The sequence below is a fragment of the Sinocyclocheilus anshuiensis genome, unplaced genomic scaffold (assembly GCF_001515605.1).
Source record: "Sinocyclocheilus anshuiensis isolate Anshui unplaced genomic scaffold, SAMN03320099.WGS_v1.1 scaffold1430, whole genome shotgun sequence".
NCBI lineage: Eukaryota > Metazoa > Chordata > Actinopteri > Cypriniformes > Cyprinidae > Sinocyclocheilus > Sinocyclocheilus anshuiensis.
This window is the reverse complement of record NW_015555721.1, coordinates 1,678,489-1,700,628: the sequence shown is the minus strand read 5'-3', so window position 1 is coordinate 1,700,628 and position 22,140 is coordinate 1,678,489. Positions and strand designations below refer to the sequence as shown.

The 22,140-nt window shown below is 38.8% G+C and overlaps 1 protein-coding gene across 1 annotated transcript in view; it reads right to left on the bottom strand.

Annotated features, from left to right (window-relative positions):
* Positions 1-635: 635 nt before the first annotated feature.
* The window catches only part of LOC107672436 (protein sidekick-2-like), a 161,433-nt gene continuing 139,928 nt past the window's right edge, over positions 636-22,140 (bottom strand). Inside the window, exons 38-46 of the mRNA XM_016465621.1 lie at positions 19,211-19,397; positions 15,762-15,899; positions 13,583-13,765; positions 13,347-13,472; positions 13,092-13,256; positions 12,862-13,002; positions 10,059-10,203; positions 6,565-6,712; positions 636-1,351 (exon numbers count right to left, since the gene is read on the bottom strand). Of these exons, the coding sequence (XP_016321107.1) occupies positions 950-1,351; positions 6,565-6,712; positions 10,059-10,203; positions 12,862-13,002; positions 13,092-13,256; positions 13,347-13,472; positions 13,583-13,765; positions 15,762-15,899; positions 19,211-19,397 (1,635 nt within the window). The 3' untranslated portion in view covers positions 636-949. The remainder of the gene's footprint in view (positions 1,352-6,564; positions 6,713-10,058; positions 10,204-12,861; positions 13,003-13,091; positions 13,257-13,346; positions 13,473-13,582; positions 13,766-15,761; positions 15,900-19,210; positions 19,398-22,140) is intronic.

The window sequence follows — 22,140 nt, the reverse complement described above, 5'->3', positions numbered from 1 at the left end:
ATTGCTTTGTTCTTACCTTCATAGTCTGCAAAGTCCATTCAAAAAAACTTGATAGTGCAGTTTGCAATATATGAGGATGCGCAATGCTAAAGCCATTATGTAAACAGGTTGTCCAATCAGTGACACTGATAGTGACATTAACCCAGGATTTAGGAATGTGCTGTCGGTTTATGAATAATATGATTAATTTTTAACACGTAAATTATGAATAATGTAAAATGTGAAACATATAACCTGGGTTATGGTTACATATTTCAAGTGTGAGAAAGTCTGTTTTCTAAGGAGTTGAAAATTCTCTCTCTTTTTCCGTTTAAAGAGACTGACACTACTAAAATCACAGTTTTGCTATATTTTTGCTTTCTAGAAACATTCTGTCATTGATTTCTGCGTGAATGACATCAGAGCAATATCACATGAACAGAATGATAGAGATGAGCTTTGGAAATCTGCAGCATTATGCGAAATGCAGTTTGTTTAAACATTTACAGTGGGGTCCAACAGTGTGAGACCGCTAGCCTTGTCTTTTCTTTTGTATTAAATATTTCAATATACTAAAACTTATATGAAACTTGAAAAATTAAAAAGAAAACAGAAAACTCCAGATGGTCTCAAAAACTTTTGGACTCCACTGTATATGCGGTCACGTCATATTTGTCGTTTTTTTAAAACATTTTGGACACAAAATGTCTTTTTCAGTGAAGGATGAAGTTAATGTATTTTAAAATGTACAATCAACAAACGATTCCCTTCAGAATGATTGTCTGCGTTTCGATGCTCTTGCACGCACATAAAAACCCACAGTACACCTGCACACCTGGCTAAATGAAATCCAAAAGCAGCTCTTGATGTCCAACAAGGTGCAGCGGGAAAAAAATAAAAAGTAATTACAGACCAATAATACTGCAGGAGTCCCTCCCAGGCGTGTTGTCATTGGAATGAGAGTCTTGTATCAAACAAATGAGGAGAATCCTGTGGCCGGGACCTGGGCGGAGGTGCCCAGGCTGCTAGGGGGCCTGTACAGGGTGTGCTGGCTGTGGTTGTCAGAGGTCAGCAGTGACGGGGTGGGAGTCCGGCTGCCCTTGGGCCTGAACAGGGTGCCCTGGCCCTGGGGCTGCGGGGATGGATTGCTGTGGGGTAGCAGAGGTGGTAATGGTGGCAGCGGGGGCGGGTGGGGTCGGGACTCTTGTTCCGCCACCGTGTCGGCCTGGGCGTAGCCATATGCCGGAGGCCGAGAGACGCCCTTCTGCTGCCGGCGCCAGGAATTATAGTAGGTGGGGTCACTGATGTAGTGGTTGACGAAGGAGTGGGTCTTCTGCCGGCTTGGATCCAATTCGTATTCGCTATCACTGCACTGTAATTGAAAAATGAAGAAAGTATCTGTTACACCTTCACTTTCTGTAGTAGCTTGTATTTCTCCAGCCTATTTTGGAAATGTGCATTGTAGCACTTTTACACTTGGATAAAAACCTCTGCTAAAAGAGTTTTTTTTTTCTTCATTATTTTATTCAGCAAGGAAGCATTAAACAGATCAAAAGTGACAGTAAATACTTTTATATTCCGAAATATTTTTTTTTTTTACTTTCTATTCACAAAAAAGTTTCCACAAAATTTTTTAGTAATTTTTCATAATTGATAACAAGAAGAAATGTTTCTTGAGCAGCGAAACAACATGTTAGAATGATTTCTGAAGGACCATGTGACACTGAAGACTGGAGTAATGATGCTGAAAATTCAGCTTTTAATAGCACAGAAATAAATTACATTTGAAAAATATATTCACAAAGAAAACTTTTTTTATTTGCAATATATTTTCAATACTTGCAGGTTTTACTGTATTTTTGATCAAATAAATATAGCCTTGGTGAGCATAAGAGATTTCTTTTGAAAAAAAATTCAAAAATCTTACCAACATTTGAATGGTATTACAAAGAAAAACTAATAATCATGAAAAAAAAAAATCTCCAAAAAGCTATATGAAGATGGACAAAATGACTAGGGCAGTCAAAATGGCTGAAAAACTAAATTCGAATTGTGTACTTAAATATGATCAATATTCGAATTAAAAAAGGCAGAATTTCAGTTAGGCGGAAAACAGCTTTTGGCTTCTCTCCTGAGGCCACAAGAGGGCGCATCGAACAAAATATTATGCACGTTACTTCAAAGCATAATAAAATAACACGACCATCTTTGAAAAAAAGTGCATAATGTTAAAAATAATGTTTATAAACCTTATATAATTAAAGTTGCTTAAACAATTAGAAACAAAACAGAATCATGCATGTATGTATAGTTTAATACAAAGGACCCGAAAACCAATCACAAAGAGTACTTTCTTCATTTAAAATTTGAGATGCAGTAGGATGGGGGAAAACTGCCATAAAGTCTTAAGACATGTTTTTAAAAAGTTGAACTTACATTCATTTTACATGGCTTTCTAAACATGCGGCTCTCTTGTGCGTCTCGCTCAATGTCTCGAGTGCAACGGTGATAGATGTCCCTCTAGAAAATGTGATAAATATGCGTTCTGTGTGAACGGTTTGGTTTCGGTTTTGACGTAAACAACATCATCTCCGCATTGATGTTCTTTTTTCGCCGCAATATTTTGAATGAACAACGTAGCAGCGCCGCATCTAGTGGCTTCAACTGGATAGGCTAACAAAAACATTAAAATGCAATGACACTTACATCGTCATCGCATCTCGTGCAACGTTTTTGCATTCGAATGTGGATTTTTATTTTAAATTCGACGGATATTCGAAATTCGAGTTTTTTTGACAGCCCTAAAAATGACATTATTTCATATTCCTTTTAGATAGAATAATTTACCTCAAAACCTGTACTTACCCTCATTAAAAAGTTGTATGCTGTATATGTATGTATAAGTATATTAGTAAAATATAGTTTTATATTATATTTATATATTTTTTATAAACTTTTTGAGATTGTTTTTCCTTCTTTTTGGAGCTTGATGCTCACTATGGACTGTTGTTATTATGGAAAAGAGCTGCATGAAGACTTTTCAAACATTCTCCTCATAAGATCCACAAAAAATAAGAGCATACAGGTTTGGAATGACATTAGGTGAGAAAAATATCATTAAATATCATTTACGGAAGAACTACTGTTTTAATTAGAAGGATATGAGCGAGGGTTCAGACTATACTCTACAGATTCCTATAAGCTTATAGACTACTGTAATGATCAATCCACTGAAGGTGAGTGTAGTGAAGAACCCAAGTGCAGTTTATTTACAAAGGTGATCCAAACGATAATCCGTGACTTGACATGAACAGACTTGACTTGACTAGGCATGAACAGACGAGGCATGAACAGACTAGACTCACCGACAGCGGGTTACAACATCAATACACGACCAGGCACAATGGGAACATGATGGCTACTTATAGCAGACAAGGAGGGTCACATGACATGAACAAACCAATGGGGAACAAGACACATGACTAAGACTACCAATCAGAACATGACACATACACAAGGCAGAGATACATGAGGGCAAGGGAAGCATGACACTAACAGGGTGAAACAATTACAAAATAAAAGACATGGAAAACATGAACATGAAACAAAACCCAAACACAAAACCCCACATTACATATCCCCCCCTCTAAGGGCGGCTCCAGACGCCCAAACAAACATAAAACCCAACAAGTCCAGGAGGGTGGTGGAGTGGAGGCAGAACTGGGGGAGGGATGGAGGGCCAGGCCCATGAAGCGGAACAGGCAGAGCAGGGAGCCATGGCGGCGCAGGCAGAGCAGGGAGCCAAGGCGGTGCAGGCAGAGCAGGGAGCCATGGCGGAGCAGGCAGATTGGGAAGCCATGGCGGTGCAGGCAGATCAGGGCAGCCGGGTGATGACGGCAGAGCAGGAAGCCATGGCGAAGCAGAGACATGGACAGACCACTTGACTGTGACAGAGCAAGCAGAGAGTTCTTGAATGGCCTCCTTGGCCGTGAAAGGACAGACAGTGAGTTCATAAACGGCCTCCATGGCTGTGACAGGGCAGACTGTGAGATCATCAGCGTTGCGCATGCGCCGGTGAGTGCAGGCAGATCAGGTCGGCCGGGTGATGACGGCAGAGCGGGAAGCCATGGCAGTGCAGAGACATAGACAGACCACTTGCCTGAGACAGAACAAGTAGAGAGTTCTTGAATGGCCTCCTTGGCCGTAACAGGACAGGCAGTGAATTCATGGACGGCCTTCTTAGTCATGACAGGGTAGATAGTGAGTTCATGAACGGCCTCCTTGGCCGTGGCAGGACAGACAGTGAGTTCATGAACGGTCTCTGTGGCCGTAACAGGACAGACAGTGAGTTCATGAACAGCCTCTATGGCCGTAACAGGACAGACAGTGAGTTCGTGAACAGCCTCTGTGGCCATGACGTGAGCAGGCTGTGGCTTGGCAGACATGATGTGAGCAGGCTTTGGCATAGCAGGCATGACGTTAGCAGGCGTTGGTGTAGCAGACATGACGTGAGCAGACTCTGGCTTGGCAGACGTGACGTGAACAGACTCTGGCTTGACAGACGTAACGTGAGCAGACTCTAGCTCTGGTTTAGTGCCGTGTTCCTTCTCCACGACACCCACAGTGAAAGTAGATCCACTCAACTGCAGAGCAAAGTCTATATATTCAGCAAGGGACCAGTATACTTTTCCCCCAGGAAGCTGGGAGCAAATGGGCTCATTCAGACCCACCCGAAAAATGTCCTTTAACGCCACATCATTAAAGTCCACCCGGTTAGAAAGTTCACAAAAATCCTCCACATAGTCCTCAATAGGCCTGTCACCTTGACGAAGGCAGAGGAGGCGTGAAACTGCTGGGTTCATTATTGGGGTCGTGTATTCTGTAACGATCAATCCACTGAGGGCGAGTGTAGTGAAGAACCCAAGACTACCAATCAGAACATGACACATACACAAGGCAGAGATACATGAGGGCAAGGGAAGCATTACACTAACAGCATGAAACAATTACAAAATAAAAGACATGGAAAACATGAACATGAAACAAAACCCAAACACAAAACCCCACATTACAACTACTAACACAAACTACAGCCTCACCCGAAACTCAGAGGAGCAATTATCTTGAAATGAAAACATAAGTGTCTCCTGAAAGGGCAAAAATGTTATTTACAGAGCCTCATAGATGACAAAACAAAAATGAGGATGTTTAATGATGACAAATGATTCTGAAAAACCCTCTGCATGGATTGTATTTGTACACCAGCTGTCTTGTGTCAGAGAAGGTCTAAATTAAGAGTCATATCTCTTGTTTACTGTGACATTATGCTAAAGTGTGGCATGGTGGGAGGGTTTCTTTGACGCAGTAATGTTATGACAGTATCGGTACCTGACAAACAGGCAAAAATCTCCCAGTGGCATTGTGGGAGGAGAGACAAATGCTCAAACAAGAGGAGTGCCCCCTACTTTCTCACAGCTTGGGCCAAAAGATTCACAAATTCCCATGACACTTTAAGCTCTAGTTTCATATTTATGGAGACAGATACTGCAAACATGAAGACAATTCATGAGAGATATTCTAGAATCCTACATCATACTTCCTGTTGCATAAAAAGTTACACTATTTGTTATGACGGAAATTTCAGTCATGAGAATTCATTTAAACAATTTCCTGGAGCAATGCATAGAAATGAGACCACTGGCCTGGAATGAGATGAACTGCATTGGTTTGCAAAAGAAAGGTCATTCTTATCATCATTCATTTCATGTATTTGCAGAAATAGTTCAATGTAAAAGAAATGGCATTTTGGAGGCCCATAGGAACATTTTCTGATTTTCATAGCTCTTTCAAGAGACTTAATGGAGTTCTCAGCTTCTATGTTTCAACTTTGTCTCAAATATTTGTTTTAATTCCTTTAAAATTTAGACAACTGAGACAACTGTTTACAGTAACAGGAATGGTCTCAGGTGGAGTCAGGTAAGATTACTAGTGTATTTTTCTCAGGAGAAGCCTGAGAGGCAGAAGACTTAAGCAAACATCTCCATTTGCTCTCCATTTAATCTCATTACTGTCTAAGAGAAACAATTCAGATGTTAAAAGAGCTCTTTGGTGGTTTTTCTTTCCTGTGGGGAGTGGTCTTTAGTGTTTTGTATGTTAAACACTTCATTTAAAATGTTAAATAACATCCACAAGCCTACTGACAAAAGCAAACGTGCAGTCAAGTGAATCCCTGTGCATTTACGAGTGAAATGGGATATTCATTGAGACAGATGTAAGGCAGGATCTGATTGTATCCTTTAGCGATTGACTGAATTTGGAATAGTGGGAATTTTATACCAAAATTTAGTCAGGTGGTTGGGGGGAGGGGCTGATGAGTATGAGGGATTTCTGCTGTCAGCCAAAAGCAGAAAGCCGTTTCAGAGGCAGAACAAGTTATTAGGTTTTCATTAAAGATTATTATTTGCAATAACATGCACTGATGAATCATGGTCAATAAGTTCATAATAATAACAGTTTATGAAAGTAAACAGGGCCAATTTTGATTCCAGATAACATCAGAAAAACTATTTTAAGAAAATCATTGACCTTGTTGGGGTGAATCACCTGTGAGTCAGACACTTCTGAAGGCTTCTCGGTCAGGCTGCTGCTCTCGGCTGGGACCAAGTCATTGTATTTCATGCTGACATCTTCATCAGAATAGTGCAGGCTGCCTGGACTGGGTCGTGGTGGAGATCTAGAAGAAGAACACACAGAGAAAACTTTACTATTCACTCATAATCAACATATGCCGTTTTGTGATTAGTAACAATATAATCTCTGATGTTAAAGAGTTAGTTCACCCAAAATTGATTTTTTTACATCAAATTAGGGCTGTCAAGATATCAGATTTTCATGACGCGATTAGTGTGGCCAAAAAGATACTTACAATAACACACTTACCAAAATATCAATAACATTAAAAATATATACATATGTGACCCTAGACCACAAAACCAGTCATAAGGGTAAATTTTTTTTCATCTGAAAGCTGAATAAATAAGATGTATGGTTTATTAGGGTAGGACAATATTTGGCCGAGATACAACTATCTGAAAATCTGGAATCTGAAAAAAAAAAAAATCTAAATATTGAGAAAATCGCCTTTAAAGTTGTCCAAATGAAGTTCTTAGCAATGCATATTACTAATGATAATACATTTTTGATATATTTACGGTAGGAAATTTACAAAAAATCTTCATGGAACATGATCTTTACTTAATATCCTAATGATTTTTGGCATAAAAGAAAAATCGATAATTTTGACCCATACAATGTATTTTTGGCTATTGCTACAAATATACCTGTGCTACTTATGACTGGTTTTGTGGTCCAGGGTCACATATGATACAGCCAAATTTGTTTTTTGCTGAATCATCCCTTTTCATCTCCTCCAACATGATTTTGTGTGGCAGTGGTAGCAACAAATTGAGTTGTCGCCTTCTTTTTCTTCGCTCGATTTAATGAGGGATGGCAACCAGCGTGAAAATCCATGGTGAAATACCACCACATATACTGCTACTGGGTTATTTACAATATTATCATACGTGTAGTACTAACATGATATCAATACTTATTTTGTATATATCATAGTTAATACCATCAATACCGGTTGCAACACTCCAAAGTCAAGTAATTTCGTCCTGTTCTTCACACAAAATAACTGCATGTTTTCAGAAGACTTGAAATTTAACACACAAATCAAATGGACCTCTTTCATTTTGCATGATGCTTTTCTTTGATACAGACAGGATACAAAAAAAAATCAGTTTAGTGTGGACTAGACTGTGTAGGGGTTTAAAAAATACCACAAGGAACTCATAAAGACCAAATGATGCAGCATCCTCATGGATCAATTCTCAAAGCTGATTTTGATTGGATGAATACACTCATTCTGCGCAGTCCAGGAGAAACTACAGGGCTACAGGGGGTTGGACTGTACTTCTTTGAACCAGTTAACTTGTTTGTTAAAAAGGAAGGCAGAAGGATCGCCGTATGGCAGGATGGGTTTACTTGATTTGCCATAATGAGGTCTGATATGCTCAAAGTCAAGGTCACTGGGGACATTAGCTTTTGAACTGAGGCTGCTAAGCTGCCCTGCTTCAGTACTTTACTTCAGTTGACTTATAAATCAAGCTGAAATAACACACACGGGGAAGAGGCTTTAAAGAACCATGCGGGGAGCTAATGAGTAAAGGCATATCTAATATGCAAGAGAGTTCATAAAAAAACATGGCCAACGGAATCAATGGCGAAACGCAGGATGCTTTGTTCAACCTCAAAATGAACAAGAGGACCATGCGCGAGCTGTATACTAATGGAAATCCTTGGTGGTGGAGGGGTTGTCCCAACAAAAATCATGCCCCTGGGAATAAAGCAAGAGAACCAGGGGGAGGGGAGGGTTATGACATTGTATCTGTTTAAAATTCAGAGGAGGCTGAGGTTTGAGGAAGGTTGAAGCAGAGAGGCGGAACCACGTCAAACAGCCCCCAACACCCCTCAGCAGCCAAAGAGGAGCTTCAATTATTCACGAGCGCTGAGGTCTTCCATTCTTCTTATCCAGCCTCATCTCTCGCCTCTATCTCTTCCGTCCCATACCAAACCCTTTCCTTTCCTACCTCCATCAAATATATCTCTTGTGGCTCCATCTTGATGGGAGCTCATTAGCAGGACTGCATCCAAAGTGGAAGTCCTTTACTGCCCAGGCTCTTTGATCTCTGTCCTGGGCCTCTGCATCTGGGCAGAGAACCAGCACAAACCCCCCAGGACATTCCAGTATAATGGGCCCAAAGCGGCTTCTCCAATTACCACCAGAGGAAGCTCAAAGCAGACCCATCCCTTCATCCAATCAAGTTAAGCTGCCTGTAAGTTCCTTCAGTTCATTAGAATAATGAAAATGCCATAGACTATTATTGCACACTGTTCATGCAAATATGTCCAAATTCAAAAAAGTGTCTGTAGAAGTCCTGGAGCATGGTGTAAACTACAGTGGGGTTTGGGGGAGGTCTGACCTCACCAATTAAGACCTGAACTCCTTCAAAGGATGAGACATATGCATTAAACTGTTTTAATTTTACATATTATATTGGAAAATAAGAGTTTTCAAACAATGGCTCACTAAGGTTAATGACAATATGCAAGATAGTCACCTGGTCACGCTTGTTCAATGTGGTAACCATAGCAAAAGTAGTCACTCAAGCCTTTTCCAGTGCAATAACTGGTTGGTCATTTAATTTTTGCAGCATCACACTGGGTAGATCCACCCACCAAGAAATGTCATTGGTCCAAAATCATGAAAACATGTTCGGATAAAATGTTATGATCCATATCAGACAATATACTGACAAAACCTACATATCAATCACTTTATTGTAGATATCACAAGAAAATAATAACTTCAAAGGCATTTGACTAAATGTGCTAGCAGCAACAAAAGACATTTTGGGTTGGGTTCTTGAATATCGTTCTCTTAGTCCTTGATCTACTGGGGACACGGTATGTCTATTATAAATATGGTCTGATCTAAGCTCAAGAGAATGTGAAGAAAGATGCTTTGTAGAAGCAGCTTACATAAATGGTCAATTTCCACAGAATGCACTTTGAATGTCAATAAGACACAAAGGAGGGGGGTCTGAGTGGTCCAACGTTCACAATCTGGTGTGTTCTTTCAGCTGACAGATTGCAGTTGGAGATTTGAAAAGAGCGACTGTCATTAAAATCCATGCCAACTCAATCCATTTAAGGGATGGCTGAAGTAGAATTTAAATCAACAGCCGAGCCAAAGCTCTATGTGTGGACAGAATACATTCCTCTCTAGCTCTTTGTTTGCAGCCATTTGGGGATTAAACCCATTGTGCAAACACTGTCCCAAACAGCATACTGACAGTGTTTACCTCAAAGAAAATTCCAGAAAAAAACATTATATTAGCAGAGCAAACTATTCCACTAGATACTGATCGAGTCTGTTGTACGCTCTTTGTGAAGTGATACCACTGTATATGTTTCTAATGAGTGGAAATTGTGACTCATGTACACATACTAACCGAGTGTAGATTCCGTTCTTACGATAGAAGGAATTTTTGACCGAGAGTCGACGGTTGTTGAGCTCCAGGGCAGGGAAGCGTCCTTCATCCAGCCGTACCATCTCTCCATGGGAGAGGGGCAGAGATGTGCAATTTGAGTGGGCACCTACAGACAGAGATCAGAGGACAACCTATGAGGATATATCTATCCATCCATTCAACCAATTATATATTAATCCAAATGAATAGATGCTTATCTAAGTACACAGAAATTTACTTCACTTTGCTGTTGACATCAAAATATGTTGTGCATCTAATCTAACTTTGTGGTATTTTCATGAAAATTCATCTCTTACTAGGCCTACCAGCCCAGATCTTGAACCACTAATTTCTAGTTGTACGGCTCTGGGTTTGCCCTCGTTGTGTACATGACCATGTCAGCGAAGCAAGTCAAATCTCACTAGGTCATTCAGCACGCATCTTCTAAAGTCAAAAGACCTCTGATCTCAAAGAGTCGAACTGAAGTGTGATTCCAGAGAGGTGAGGAGAGCAGTGACCTCGACGCCTAAATGGACAGTGTGATCTCCCACCTTGCAGAACTTCTGGCCTCACTGGAGTTCAGTAAAACAAACTGGCACCAATAGATCAGGACCGAACAGGGTCAGGCGGGTGGGGTGTATCTTGAGAGAAGCCCTTTGTGTCCTACACAAACACTTCCCTTGTGCTACTTGCACATCCAAAACCGTTTACTGACCCTGGCCCTGGCATAGCACTAAACGCTGACCAAGCTCAGAAGCAACCATGTGAGAATCCCTCCCACACACACACATACACACACACACAGATCAGCCTGCAACCTGACCTCCCCAGACCTCTAAGTAGAAAGTTGCAACATGCATGGAGCCCACAGTCCATATTGGACACAACAACTAGAAAGTAGGGCTGGGTGATATGACCAAAAAAGTTATCAGGATAAATTTGGTCTTTTAAGTCTATACTGATAATTATCAAGATAAGTTTAACATTTTTATTTCTTTCAAGTTTAATGGCAGATTTTTGCTCCTCAGTAAAAGCTGTAGAAACCAGACCATTAAGTGTGGTTTTAAACTACTATTTATGGTCAGAACATGACGAAACACTGAATTCTTCACACTTTTACAGTTATTTTTCCTAAACAAAATAAATATCTTAATATAAAAATGTATTTTTTAATTTCTAAAGTTCACAAAAATACTGCAATTATATTCCATTACTCCTTTAATACATTTAATACATGTCTGCATTAATAATATGATAAAATTCGATATTAATATCCCACATTTTTGCCACAATACCACCGTGCAGTTGTTACTACAATAAATCCATGGTCAATGATGGTGATTTGTAGTTTGAAAAGCTTACAATAGATACAAAATATAGTATTGTTGCACACAGTGTTATTGTCAGCACCCGTTTCATCTGGCTTTAAACTAGTTTAAATCACCGAGTTATATTTGTGTTCTTGGCTGAATTCAGGCACTTCACACTGGATCTCACAGTGCTGTTTGGTGCTCTTGTACCGAGACTCGCGCTCGTTTTGAACTTTGAGCCGAGTAGATAACCGGTCCATGTGGCGTGGCTCAAATGAGTAGCACTGTTTCGTTCTGCTTTTGCCACATAACCATTATATGGAACATTTATCGAACTCTTGTTATCGTTTTATCGAGGAAAATTCTAATCACGATTATCGTTATCGTTTTATCGCCCATCCCTAATAAAAAAGCACTTTCTCGATCTGGCAAGCTCTATTTGATTGGTTGGCTCTATGCAACTTTTTGCAATAAATGTATTTTTAACCAATCCAACTGGAAGCAAAAGGTTGAGTCAAAGGCTGGCTTTTTTTTAAAGGCTGTGACACACCAAGCCAATGGTCGGTCGTCAGCCAATGTTGGTCCATCGTTTAGAGCCTGCCGACTCAGTTTTTGCAGTGTGTTCCACACCATTGGCACTAGGTGTCAGTGACATAGATCAATCTGATTGGCTGTTCAATTTAGCAAACCAGTGCGCGAGAAGAAAAATAAAAGTAATTAAAGCAAGCAAATGACAAAATCAAGAGGTCTCAAACAGAGGGCTACATTTTCATAATGACATGGCCATCTAGAAATTGAAGTTTGCATGTATGCAGTCCTAGTTTTTGGTTTACCTCTCTGAATGATTAATACACACTACTGCCACCTGCTGGTATGGAGAGTTATTGACACAGGTGCTGCATGTATGCGTTGGTTGGCCGTAGTCTTTATTCTGTGATCAAACTCAACTTTCTGGCCCAGATGCACACAATGTGACGCGACAACACAGTCGGCTTTCATCACCGCTAGTTCTTTTATGTTGGTTTGGTGTGTTGTGGCCTTAAGGGTTTGTGGTCCATTTAAATGGCAAAAACCATAGAGTTTTGTGTGAAACTACTAAAGAATAGTGAGAAAAGACTTGATTGTCACCTTTCTTAAGCTGAGACAAGACATGAAATGATAAGTGATGTAATTTTGCGTAAGGCAGCAGACTGCCTGCCTGTGAGACAGCAAAATGAGTCAGCAATCATGTTGATAGTAATGACCACAACCAATTGACGCAAACAGATGCTACTATTGATTCTTTGAGCCTCTCTCAAGTGGAAAATCACTTTTTCCCAGAGCACCATGGCAATACCCATCAGTGATGGGAAAATGGAGCTAAATTTGAGTCCATTTCAATGTAGTCACGTGAGTCAGCAGAGAATGACAGGGCAATCAGGGTAATTGAGAGATATTATGGATCTGTTTTCAGTGTTTTTGGCTTATCAACCCACCTGAGTCTGTTTTCTTGGTGTATTTTCTGCTCTGCCCCCGTATGATGAGGATGAAGATGAGCAGAAGGATGAAAATGAGGCCCACGAGAGCAATAACCACCAGAAACCACCATTCCTCATAAAAGGGGGAGACCTTTTGGGCTGGTAAAAGGGAAAAGAAGCAGAAAAATGGGTTTGCACAACATAACACAAGACCATTTAGGATTTTTCTGCCGTGCAAGTTTACTGACCTGATATTGAAGGAGAAGGAGCACTTGGAGAACCGTAGCCATAGTCATTCACCGCAATTACACGGAAATCATAGGTGACCCCTTCTCTGAGGGTATCCAGGTTAAGAGTGTAGGATGTCACCTCTTTAGGGATGTCTTTGATTAGAATATCCCACAGTCCTTCATCTGTTGATGGTTAGAATGCCATTATTCCTTTTGTAACAACCTTAAATGTTGCATTTCTGAACAACTTCTGCTGTTTTCTTTTTCACTTACCAGATGGTCTTGCTTCGATAACATAGCGTGTGATGGGAGCACGGCCAGGGTCACCGCTGGACCAGTGGAGAGTCAGGGCCGAGCCATAACGAGAGATAAACGGCTCCCCCGGAGGTCCTGGAGCACCTGTGTCACAAATAATGGAAATAAGATGCTAGTGGTGCAGAAATGATACACTTCAGCTTTAGATTTATTACAAAATAGCAAATATGGAGCAAAATGCAGGGCAACAAGACCTTCTCCAGGGCCAGTGGTGATGTTGGCTTCGATCTCTGGGCCATAGGTAAGGGTTTTAGCACGGATGCGGAAGTTGTAGGTCACTCCATCGGCCAGATCCTTGATTTTCATCCACAAGGGGGCGCTGCCCTTCACATCCACAGTGACAACCTTACTGACACCTGAATTGTGAGGAGAGGAGTCTGTAGAGGAAACACTCAAACTCACTGTATTGATATTATTGAGTTATATTAACACACACTCCTGTTCAAAAGTTTGAGGTCAGTAAGTTTTTTCAAAAGCAGTTTATACTTTTCTTCATCAAGGATGCATTAAATTGATCAGGAATAAATGACATTTTAAAATATATTACAATAGAAATCAATTATTTCAAACTGTAATAATATTTCACAACATTACAGTTTTATTATTTTTATTATTATTATTACTATTATTATTATTATTATTATTATTATTTTATATATTCAAATGAACTGCAAATGTGGTATTCAAAACCCTGTTGCACATAAAAGGCTTCTTTCAAAAAGATGAAAAAAAATTGTGCTGACCCCAAAACTTTAAAAGAAAGTGTATTTTAATAGAACGGCATTAAAATTCTGGTTATATTTTTGCATTATCTGAAATTAAGGTTTTAATTAAGGATCTTCCATTGGCTTACACTGATAGAAAGTTCTGTATTCAACATGTCTGATAGTCATAACAATGTTAATATTTGCATTTTGAATTACTATTGGTCTTCTTTCTTACAGCTGTTTGCATACTGACTTGTAATTGGTCTATCTATGCAAATTTATGCACTAGTATGCCAATTCCCTGTATGCATAGAATATCTAATTGATCTACATTGATCTAAAATGTCCAGTATGCAACAAAGCATACTAGGTAGGGTACTGTATCCCAGAATGCAATGCACGTGACTTGTCCTTCCATTTTTAGTGTGCTGAATGTGCCAGACGTAATTTTAGCAATTTGGTTTTTGGCCCATTATCAGATTTGAGATACATACAACACGATAAGATCATATGTCAACAGTATAGCATACAGTTTAAATCATTGTTGTATGTGTTCTCTTTCACATTATATGTATACAGGTGCATCTCAATAAATTAGAATGTCGTGAAAAAGTTAATTTATTTCAGTAATTCAACTGAAATTGTGAAACTCGTGTATTAAATAAATTCAATGCACACAGACTGAAGTAGTTTAAGTCTTTGGTTCTTTTAATTGCCTACCAAGTATTGAGTACATGTACAGTAAATGAACATACTTTCCAGAAGGCCAACAATTCACTAAAAATGTTTTTTTATTGGTCTTATGAAGTATTCTAATTTGTCGAGATGAATTCACCAAGTGAATTGGTGGGTTTTTGTTAAATGTGAGCCAAAATCATCACAATTAAAAGAACCAAAGACTTAAACTACTTCAGTCTGTGTGCATTGAATTTATTTAATACACGAGTTTCACAATTTGAGTTGAATTACTGAAATAAATGAACTTTTCCACGACATTCTAATTTATTGAGATGCACCTGTATATATTTCTGACCATGGCCTATAACAATGCATTTTATCCTATCCTTTAATTTGTGCAAAAGCAAAGGCAAAAACTAAAACCTAAGCTGAAATTACATTTACAATCTATTATTTTGTTACTTTACACGCACAGGTAATGCTTTTACGGTTTTACAGGCAAATTCCCTGTGTGAAAAAAAAGTGTGAACATTGCACGAGGTCATGCTCTAGGGGTTAAACTAATAGAGAAAGCTGGGCCTTTGCCTTTGAGGCGTATCCTCCAGATTCTGAGATACGGCCATTGGTAAACAGCAGCCTAGCACATCTGTTTTCCCCCAAAGCCTTGACCACTCTTGAGCCATTATGGGACCACAGTAATTCCTCCTCTGATCCCAATTACAGTGGAATTTGGCCAATGCACCACACTTGGCAATTTTTTAACCATGCCTTGCTCAATAACAGGGCAAAGGGAGGGAACGCCACAGAGGAATGCCATTCATTAAATGCCAAAAGAAGCCTCATCTTGAACACATTTGGAGAGCAAATTTCAGACATTTGTAAGTTTAAAAAAGCATGACGGGCCTAAAAGGGTGTAAATCAGCTGCTGACTAAAAGTTATCTCAATAATTTGCTCAGCCAAAGCTTTTAGTGTGGTATAGTTTCTCACCATCCACAGGCGTGCAGGGCTCATAGACCACACGGTATCCTTCCACGATGCCATTGGGCTGCTTGGGCTCACCCCAGGACATGTTGACCGAGGTGGTGGTGAGTTCACTAAAGTGGATAAAACTAGGAGCGCTTGGAGCTGTGGAGTAAAAGAAGATCTTATTAAACCCTGAACACGATTTCACGAAAGTGCATTTTGATTGACTGATTTCAATAGAGCTAGCCAGGGCTCAAAATGAACAGTTGCCAAATGTGAGTAAAAATTTACCTTGGTGAGTAAATAAAAAAGTTACTCGCAGTTGGCTGGTAACTTTATTAGGAACTGCAACATAATACATGGTATAAATCAAATTGTAAGATCAATAATATGAATCTTGCTGAAGTAAGTGATGTGAGTCTACAAAAATCAAAATCTGTTGTGTGCATTGTAACCATGCAGCCGTCAGCTATAGTATCGCATCAGATAGCTATTGCACAGAGACTATTTAAACTGAACTGAGCTGGATGATGACATCACTGAATTCAATGATGAACTGCCTTTAACTGAAAAATGAGTGTTTACTATTGTCATTTTGCATTATTGACACACTATTTTCCTAATTAATGCTGTTCAGTTGCTTTGACACAATCTGTATTGTTAAAAGCGCTATATAAATAAAGGTGACTTGACTTGACTTGTGTCCTTTGACAGGTTTTACTACAGAAAAAAAGCGTACAATCACATTTATCTCGGGCAATAAAGGTATCAAGATTTTATCTAGAGTGTCTCAGTTTTTTTCCTTCACAAACATATTTGGCATTAACATAGACATATTAAAATATGTGGAAGGAAACAATAATAGGCCTACACATTTTCTTTAAACAGTTGCAGTTTCACACAGAAATTGAGATTGGCCTGTATATGATGTATGATGCTGCAAGTGTCCAGAGCAGTGTGTCATAAATATTTAAGGAAAAAAAGTATTTTCTTTATCATACACACTACTGTTTTAAAAGTTTGGGAGCAAGATTTTTCAGTGTTTTAAACCAGTCTCTTCTGCTTAGCAAAGCTGCATTTATTTGATCAAAATACAGTAAAAACAGAAATATTGTTAAATATTATTACAGTTTAAAACAATAGTTTTCCATTTAAGTGTATGTTAAATGTAATTTATTCCTGTGATGCAGAGCTGAATTTTCAGCATCATTACTCCAGTCTTCAGAGTCACATGATCCTTCAGAAATTATATCTAATATGCAGATCTGCTGCTCAAGGAACATTTTTCATTATCATCAATGTTGAAAACGTTTCAGCTTATGATTTCTGTAAAAACAATCATACACTTTTCACTATTACTGTCATTTTTGATCAATTTAATGCATCAGTTCTAAATATAAGTATTGATTTCCTTAAAAAAAAAAAAGACATTCAACTTTTGAACAGTGTTGTAAAATGCTATATTATCTAGATACTGTTCTGTTGAGATTTTTTTCCCAACATTATTTATATTTTTTAGCAATTCAGCCACTATTGGCAGGTGGATACAGCTAGACGCAGAAAAAAAAAAAAAAAAAAAAAAAAAAAAACTTCTCAGCACATGTATATTTAAGCACTCTTCTTCTGTTAGAGGTCAGGGTAATGTTGCAGTAATGTAAGGAGTTTGTTTGCCCTCCGGAAGATTGGCACGGGGGCTCGTACTGGCTCATCTCCCAGTGTCTTAGTGTAAGCTGAGCCAAGATTCAGTCTCGCTTGTACTGTTCTCATTGTTCCTTCCTCACTATACTGTCACAGTCTTTAAGGGAGCGGAAAAGGCTGAATTAACTTTTCTCAATCACTTGGAACACAGTTCTCCTTATGCTGACCTGCCAAAAAGCACTTCCTCGATATGTGGCCCCTTTTCTCCAACCCAGTTCCCAGCTCCCCATCCTAAACGAACTGTCACAAGCTTCCGTTCCTACACACTACCCCCAATACTCAGAGACAACCCATCTCCTTCACAGTCTAACACCACAGCCCTCATGCAATCAGTATGATGTGATCCGTCCAATTGAAAATTAATACCCTTTTCAGCAGGGAGCTTTGGGAAAACAGTGGGATCAAAGATGTAGAATATTCTCCCAAAGCATTTCAGACTAAGCGGGTTTAGCATGAAGGTCGCTTCCGTGCTTGTTGATTGATGTATTTTGCATGGACTTGTGTCCAGCGGATCACCTGCTTGCTGAGTGCGCCCTCTGGTAGGCAGCGAGCGTGGGCCGTCGCCTGCCGCGTTGAAAGCAGCCACGCTGATCATGTAGTTGGTGTAGCCAGTCAAGTTCTTCAGCTTCACGCTCAGCTCCGGCAGAAAGAGAGTGCGGAGTCGCTCAGTCTCATTCTGCAGCTGAAACTCCCAGTAATAAATCTAGAAAGACACAAATCACACAAATTAATAATTTCAGAAGATGTAAATCTGATGGGCTATCAAGCTTAATATTTTAGAGCAGCAGTCCTCAAACTTTTCAGACCAAGCCTGACTGTGTCTGATTAAATCAGTCTATCAGACTAAGTACCACTTAGTCACCTAGTCATTATTCAATTTTAATAGAATAGAATAGAAGAATGAGGCTTTCTTGGCCTGTTCACACCAAGAACAATAACTTTGTTATGACGTCTGTCGCTTTGACTCATGCAATCAGTACCTGTATGGCTGAATTCAGAAGACAGAAAGACTAACAAAACACATTATTAGTATCAGTGTAATTTACATAAAACGTTAATTTAGATCCTTTACATAGAATATGATACTGATCCACGTCCATAGATGGCAGTGCAGTGTTTAACTCAAGATGCTAATGCTATCTAGAACAACTCAATGCACCTTTAAAAACAATGTTGGGGAGTAACTAGTTATGCAACAGAATTACGTAATTTAATTAAAATTAAATCAATAATAAAAATAAATGTAACTGTAATCTGTTACAGTTATATAACCGTCATATCTATGCAAATATTTGATTTCAAAAACAGTATCATAGCTATTAAAAGGTTTCTTGTTATGATTTTTACTGTCACAGTCTTTAAGGGAGCGGAAAAGGCTGAATTAACTTTTCTCAATCACTTGGAACACAGTTCTCCTTATGCTGACCTGCCAAAAAGCACTTCCTCGATATGTGGCCCCTTTTCTCCAACCCAGTTCCCAGCTCCCCATCCTAAACGAACTGTCACAAGCTTCCGTTCCTACACACTACCCCCAATACTCAGAGACAACCCATCTCCTTCACAGTCTAACACCACAGCCCTCATGCAATCAGTATGATGTGATCCGTCCAATTGAAAATTAATACCCTTTTCAGCAGGGAGCTTTGGGAAAACAGTGGGATCAAAGATGTAGAATATTCTCCCAAAGCATTTCAGACTAAGCGGGTTTAGCATGAAGGTCGCTTCCGTGCTTGTTGATTGATGTATTTTGCATGGACTTGTGTCCAGCGGATCACCTGCTTGCTGAGTGCGCCCTCTGGTAGGCAGCGAGCGTGGGCCGTCGCCTGCCGCGTTGAAAGCAGCCACGCTGATCATGTAGTTGGTGTAGCCAGTCAAGTTCTTCAGCTTCACGCTCAGCTCCGGCAGAAAGAGAGTGCGGAGTCGCTCAGTCTCATTCTGCAGCTGAAACTCCCAGTAATAAATCTAGAAAGACACAAATCACACAAATTAATAATTTCAGAAGATGTAAATCTGATGGGCTATCAAGCTTAATATTTTAGAGCAGCAGTCCTCAAACTTTTCAGACCAAGCCTGACTGTGTCTGATTAAATCAGTCTATCAGACTAAGTACCACTTAGTCACCTAGTCATTATTCAATTTTAATAGAATAGAATAGAAGAATGAGGCTTTCTTGGCCTGTTCACACCAAGAACAATAACTTTGTTATGACGTCTGTCGCTTTGACTCATGCAATCAGTACCTGTATGGCTGAATTCAGAAGACAGAAAGACTAACAAAACACATTATTAGTATCAGTGTAATTTACATAAAACGTTAATTTAGATCCTTTACATAGAATATGATACTGATCCACGTCCATAGATGGCAGTGCAGTGTTTAACTCAAGATGCTAATGCTATCTAGAACAACTCAATGCACCTTTAAAAACAATGTTGGGGAGTAACTAGTTATGCAACAGAATTACGTAATTTAATTAAAATTAAATCAATAATAAAAATAAATGTAACTGTAATCTGTTACAGTTATATAACCGTCATATCTATGCAAAGATTTGATTTCGAAAACAGTATCATAGCTATTAAAAGGTTTCTTGTTATGATTTTAAATCGGTATTTAACCTCAGAATGATCTCAAAGTAAAAAGAGGTGCTAAAGTCTGATTTTGTGGTGGCTGTGCTTTAAAATGAAATTATTATAATCTTAATTCAAGTGAAGATGTATTTTGAAAGTCTGACAGTAATCAGTGTTGAGTGCTACTGTAAGGTTAACCCTGCCCGCTTTAAATGTCTCAAAATGATTAACAGTTGAAAATATTAGTTAGAAATTTAGAAAAGTAATCAAAAAGTAATCAAATGCAATCAGTTACATTGCTTTAATAAAGTAACTGAAATAGTTATACTACTTATTACATTTTAAATAGGGTAAATTGTAATCTTTATTCTATTACATTTCCAAAATAACCTTCCCAACACATTATAAAATGCAAATATTATTCTTCTGTGCCAAAATATGTGTTCTTTGAGCTGTAAAGTTGCCTAAATATTTCTTGTAAGCAGTGGTACTTCTTTTTATGAACGCTCCGGCCGGACAGGGCATCGCAATATGGTAGGAGCGTAACATTTCCGTCACACGCTTGAGGTATTCGGCCAATCACAACGCACTGGATAGCTGGCCAATCACAGCACATCTTGCTTTTCAGACCGATGAGCTTTGTAAAAATCGACGCGTTTCAGAAAGACGGGGCATAGAGGAGAAACAATAATGTACAGTATATGGAAAATAATGTGTTTTTTTAACCTTAAACCGCATAAAAACATTTCATTACACCAAATACACAAAATAATTTTCGTTTTAGCAACATCATAGGACCCCTTTAAGGCATAATTCCTGTGAATGTATTTATGTAAACAGTCCTTCCATGTAACATGTGAACGTTAAAGGGTTTACTGGCTTTACATAGTCATGTCAGGAGTTGGATATTATAGTAGTCACACTAGACTGGTATCAACCAGTTTGAAGTTCTATTCATCTATCTATCTATCTATCAGTTGAAAATCTATGCACCACTAGTGGTTTTAAACTGAACTGCCAAAATAATTTAAAAGGTAAAGTTTGTCAAGACATACTTTGAATATTGGTTTGACAAAACTTCGTCTGCAAGTTTAAAACTGTTTGAAGATTGGTTTGATGTTTGAAACGTTATATAAGCCTTTTGTAGTGAATACTTGGGCAGTCCAAAGAAAGGTTTAAAGCTTGAAGGTTACATAAGACTTTAGCTTTTGGCAGCCTGAAGAGACATTTGAATGGTGGTTACTAGGGTGTGCTGGGTGGTTGCTAGGTCAGTTATTTTGAAAGAAACCCCATTATCCCTAAGATTACACAACAACAGGATATTGGCTTTGTCAGGCTGTCACAAACTCACTTAATTGGTTTAGTCAATAGTGCGATGTTGACCAGCTCAAATAAACAACAACCATTACATTATAAACAATAGTTGTTACAGTATTTGTTCGTTTATTCAAAGTGACGGATGATTTAGAAGTATTTTCTGAGGTAACTGACAGTGTCTCCAGAGTTGTTCCACCATCAGGGGGCATTCACAGCAGGGCTGTTTTTAGACTTTCATCAAAAAAAAAAAAAAAAAGTGCCTGTTTTTTTTATAATGGTTTTTTTTTTCATCTTCAGTTGCTATACAGAGTCACTCCTACAATGGATTATAAGTAAATATTAACTTCACCTCTTCTTGTTTTCTGTCTCATAAAATATCCCATTACTATTTCGGATGTGAAAAACTGCTGCAAACGATTCAATGAGTGAGTGAACTGTTCTAATAAATCAAACTGAGGGATCGTTTTCACAACACCGTTTTCAGCAAAAAAATAAAAATATGTTACGCGTTTTGGCCATTCATTTACACAACAAAGGAAAGGTCATTCATTTACACGACAACTTGCAAAAACTGCAAGTTTTTGAAAACGATACCATCTCTTTGTAAAGTACAAAAATGTGAATTTGTGAAAACAGTGATGTAATTTGCATGTATATTACATTATCAATCTATAGGTATATGCGCAGTTGTGTATTGTTTACACAACAATGTTTATTCTTTACAAAATGACATCGCCATCTACTGGCCTGACATGCATAATATAGCGCTTTTAGTCATTTTTGCAAATCTGGGTAAACAGGGATTGTTTGGACAATGT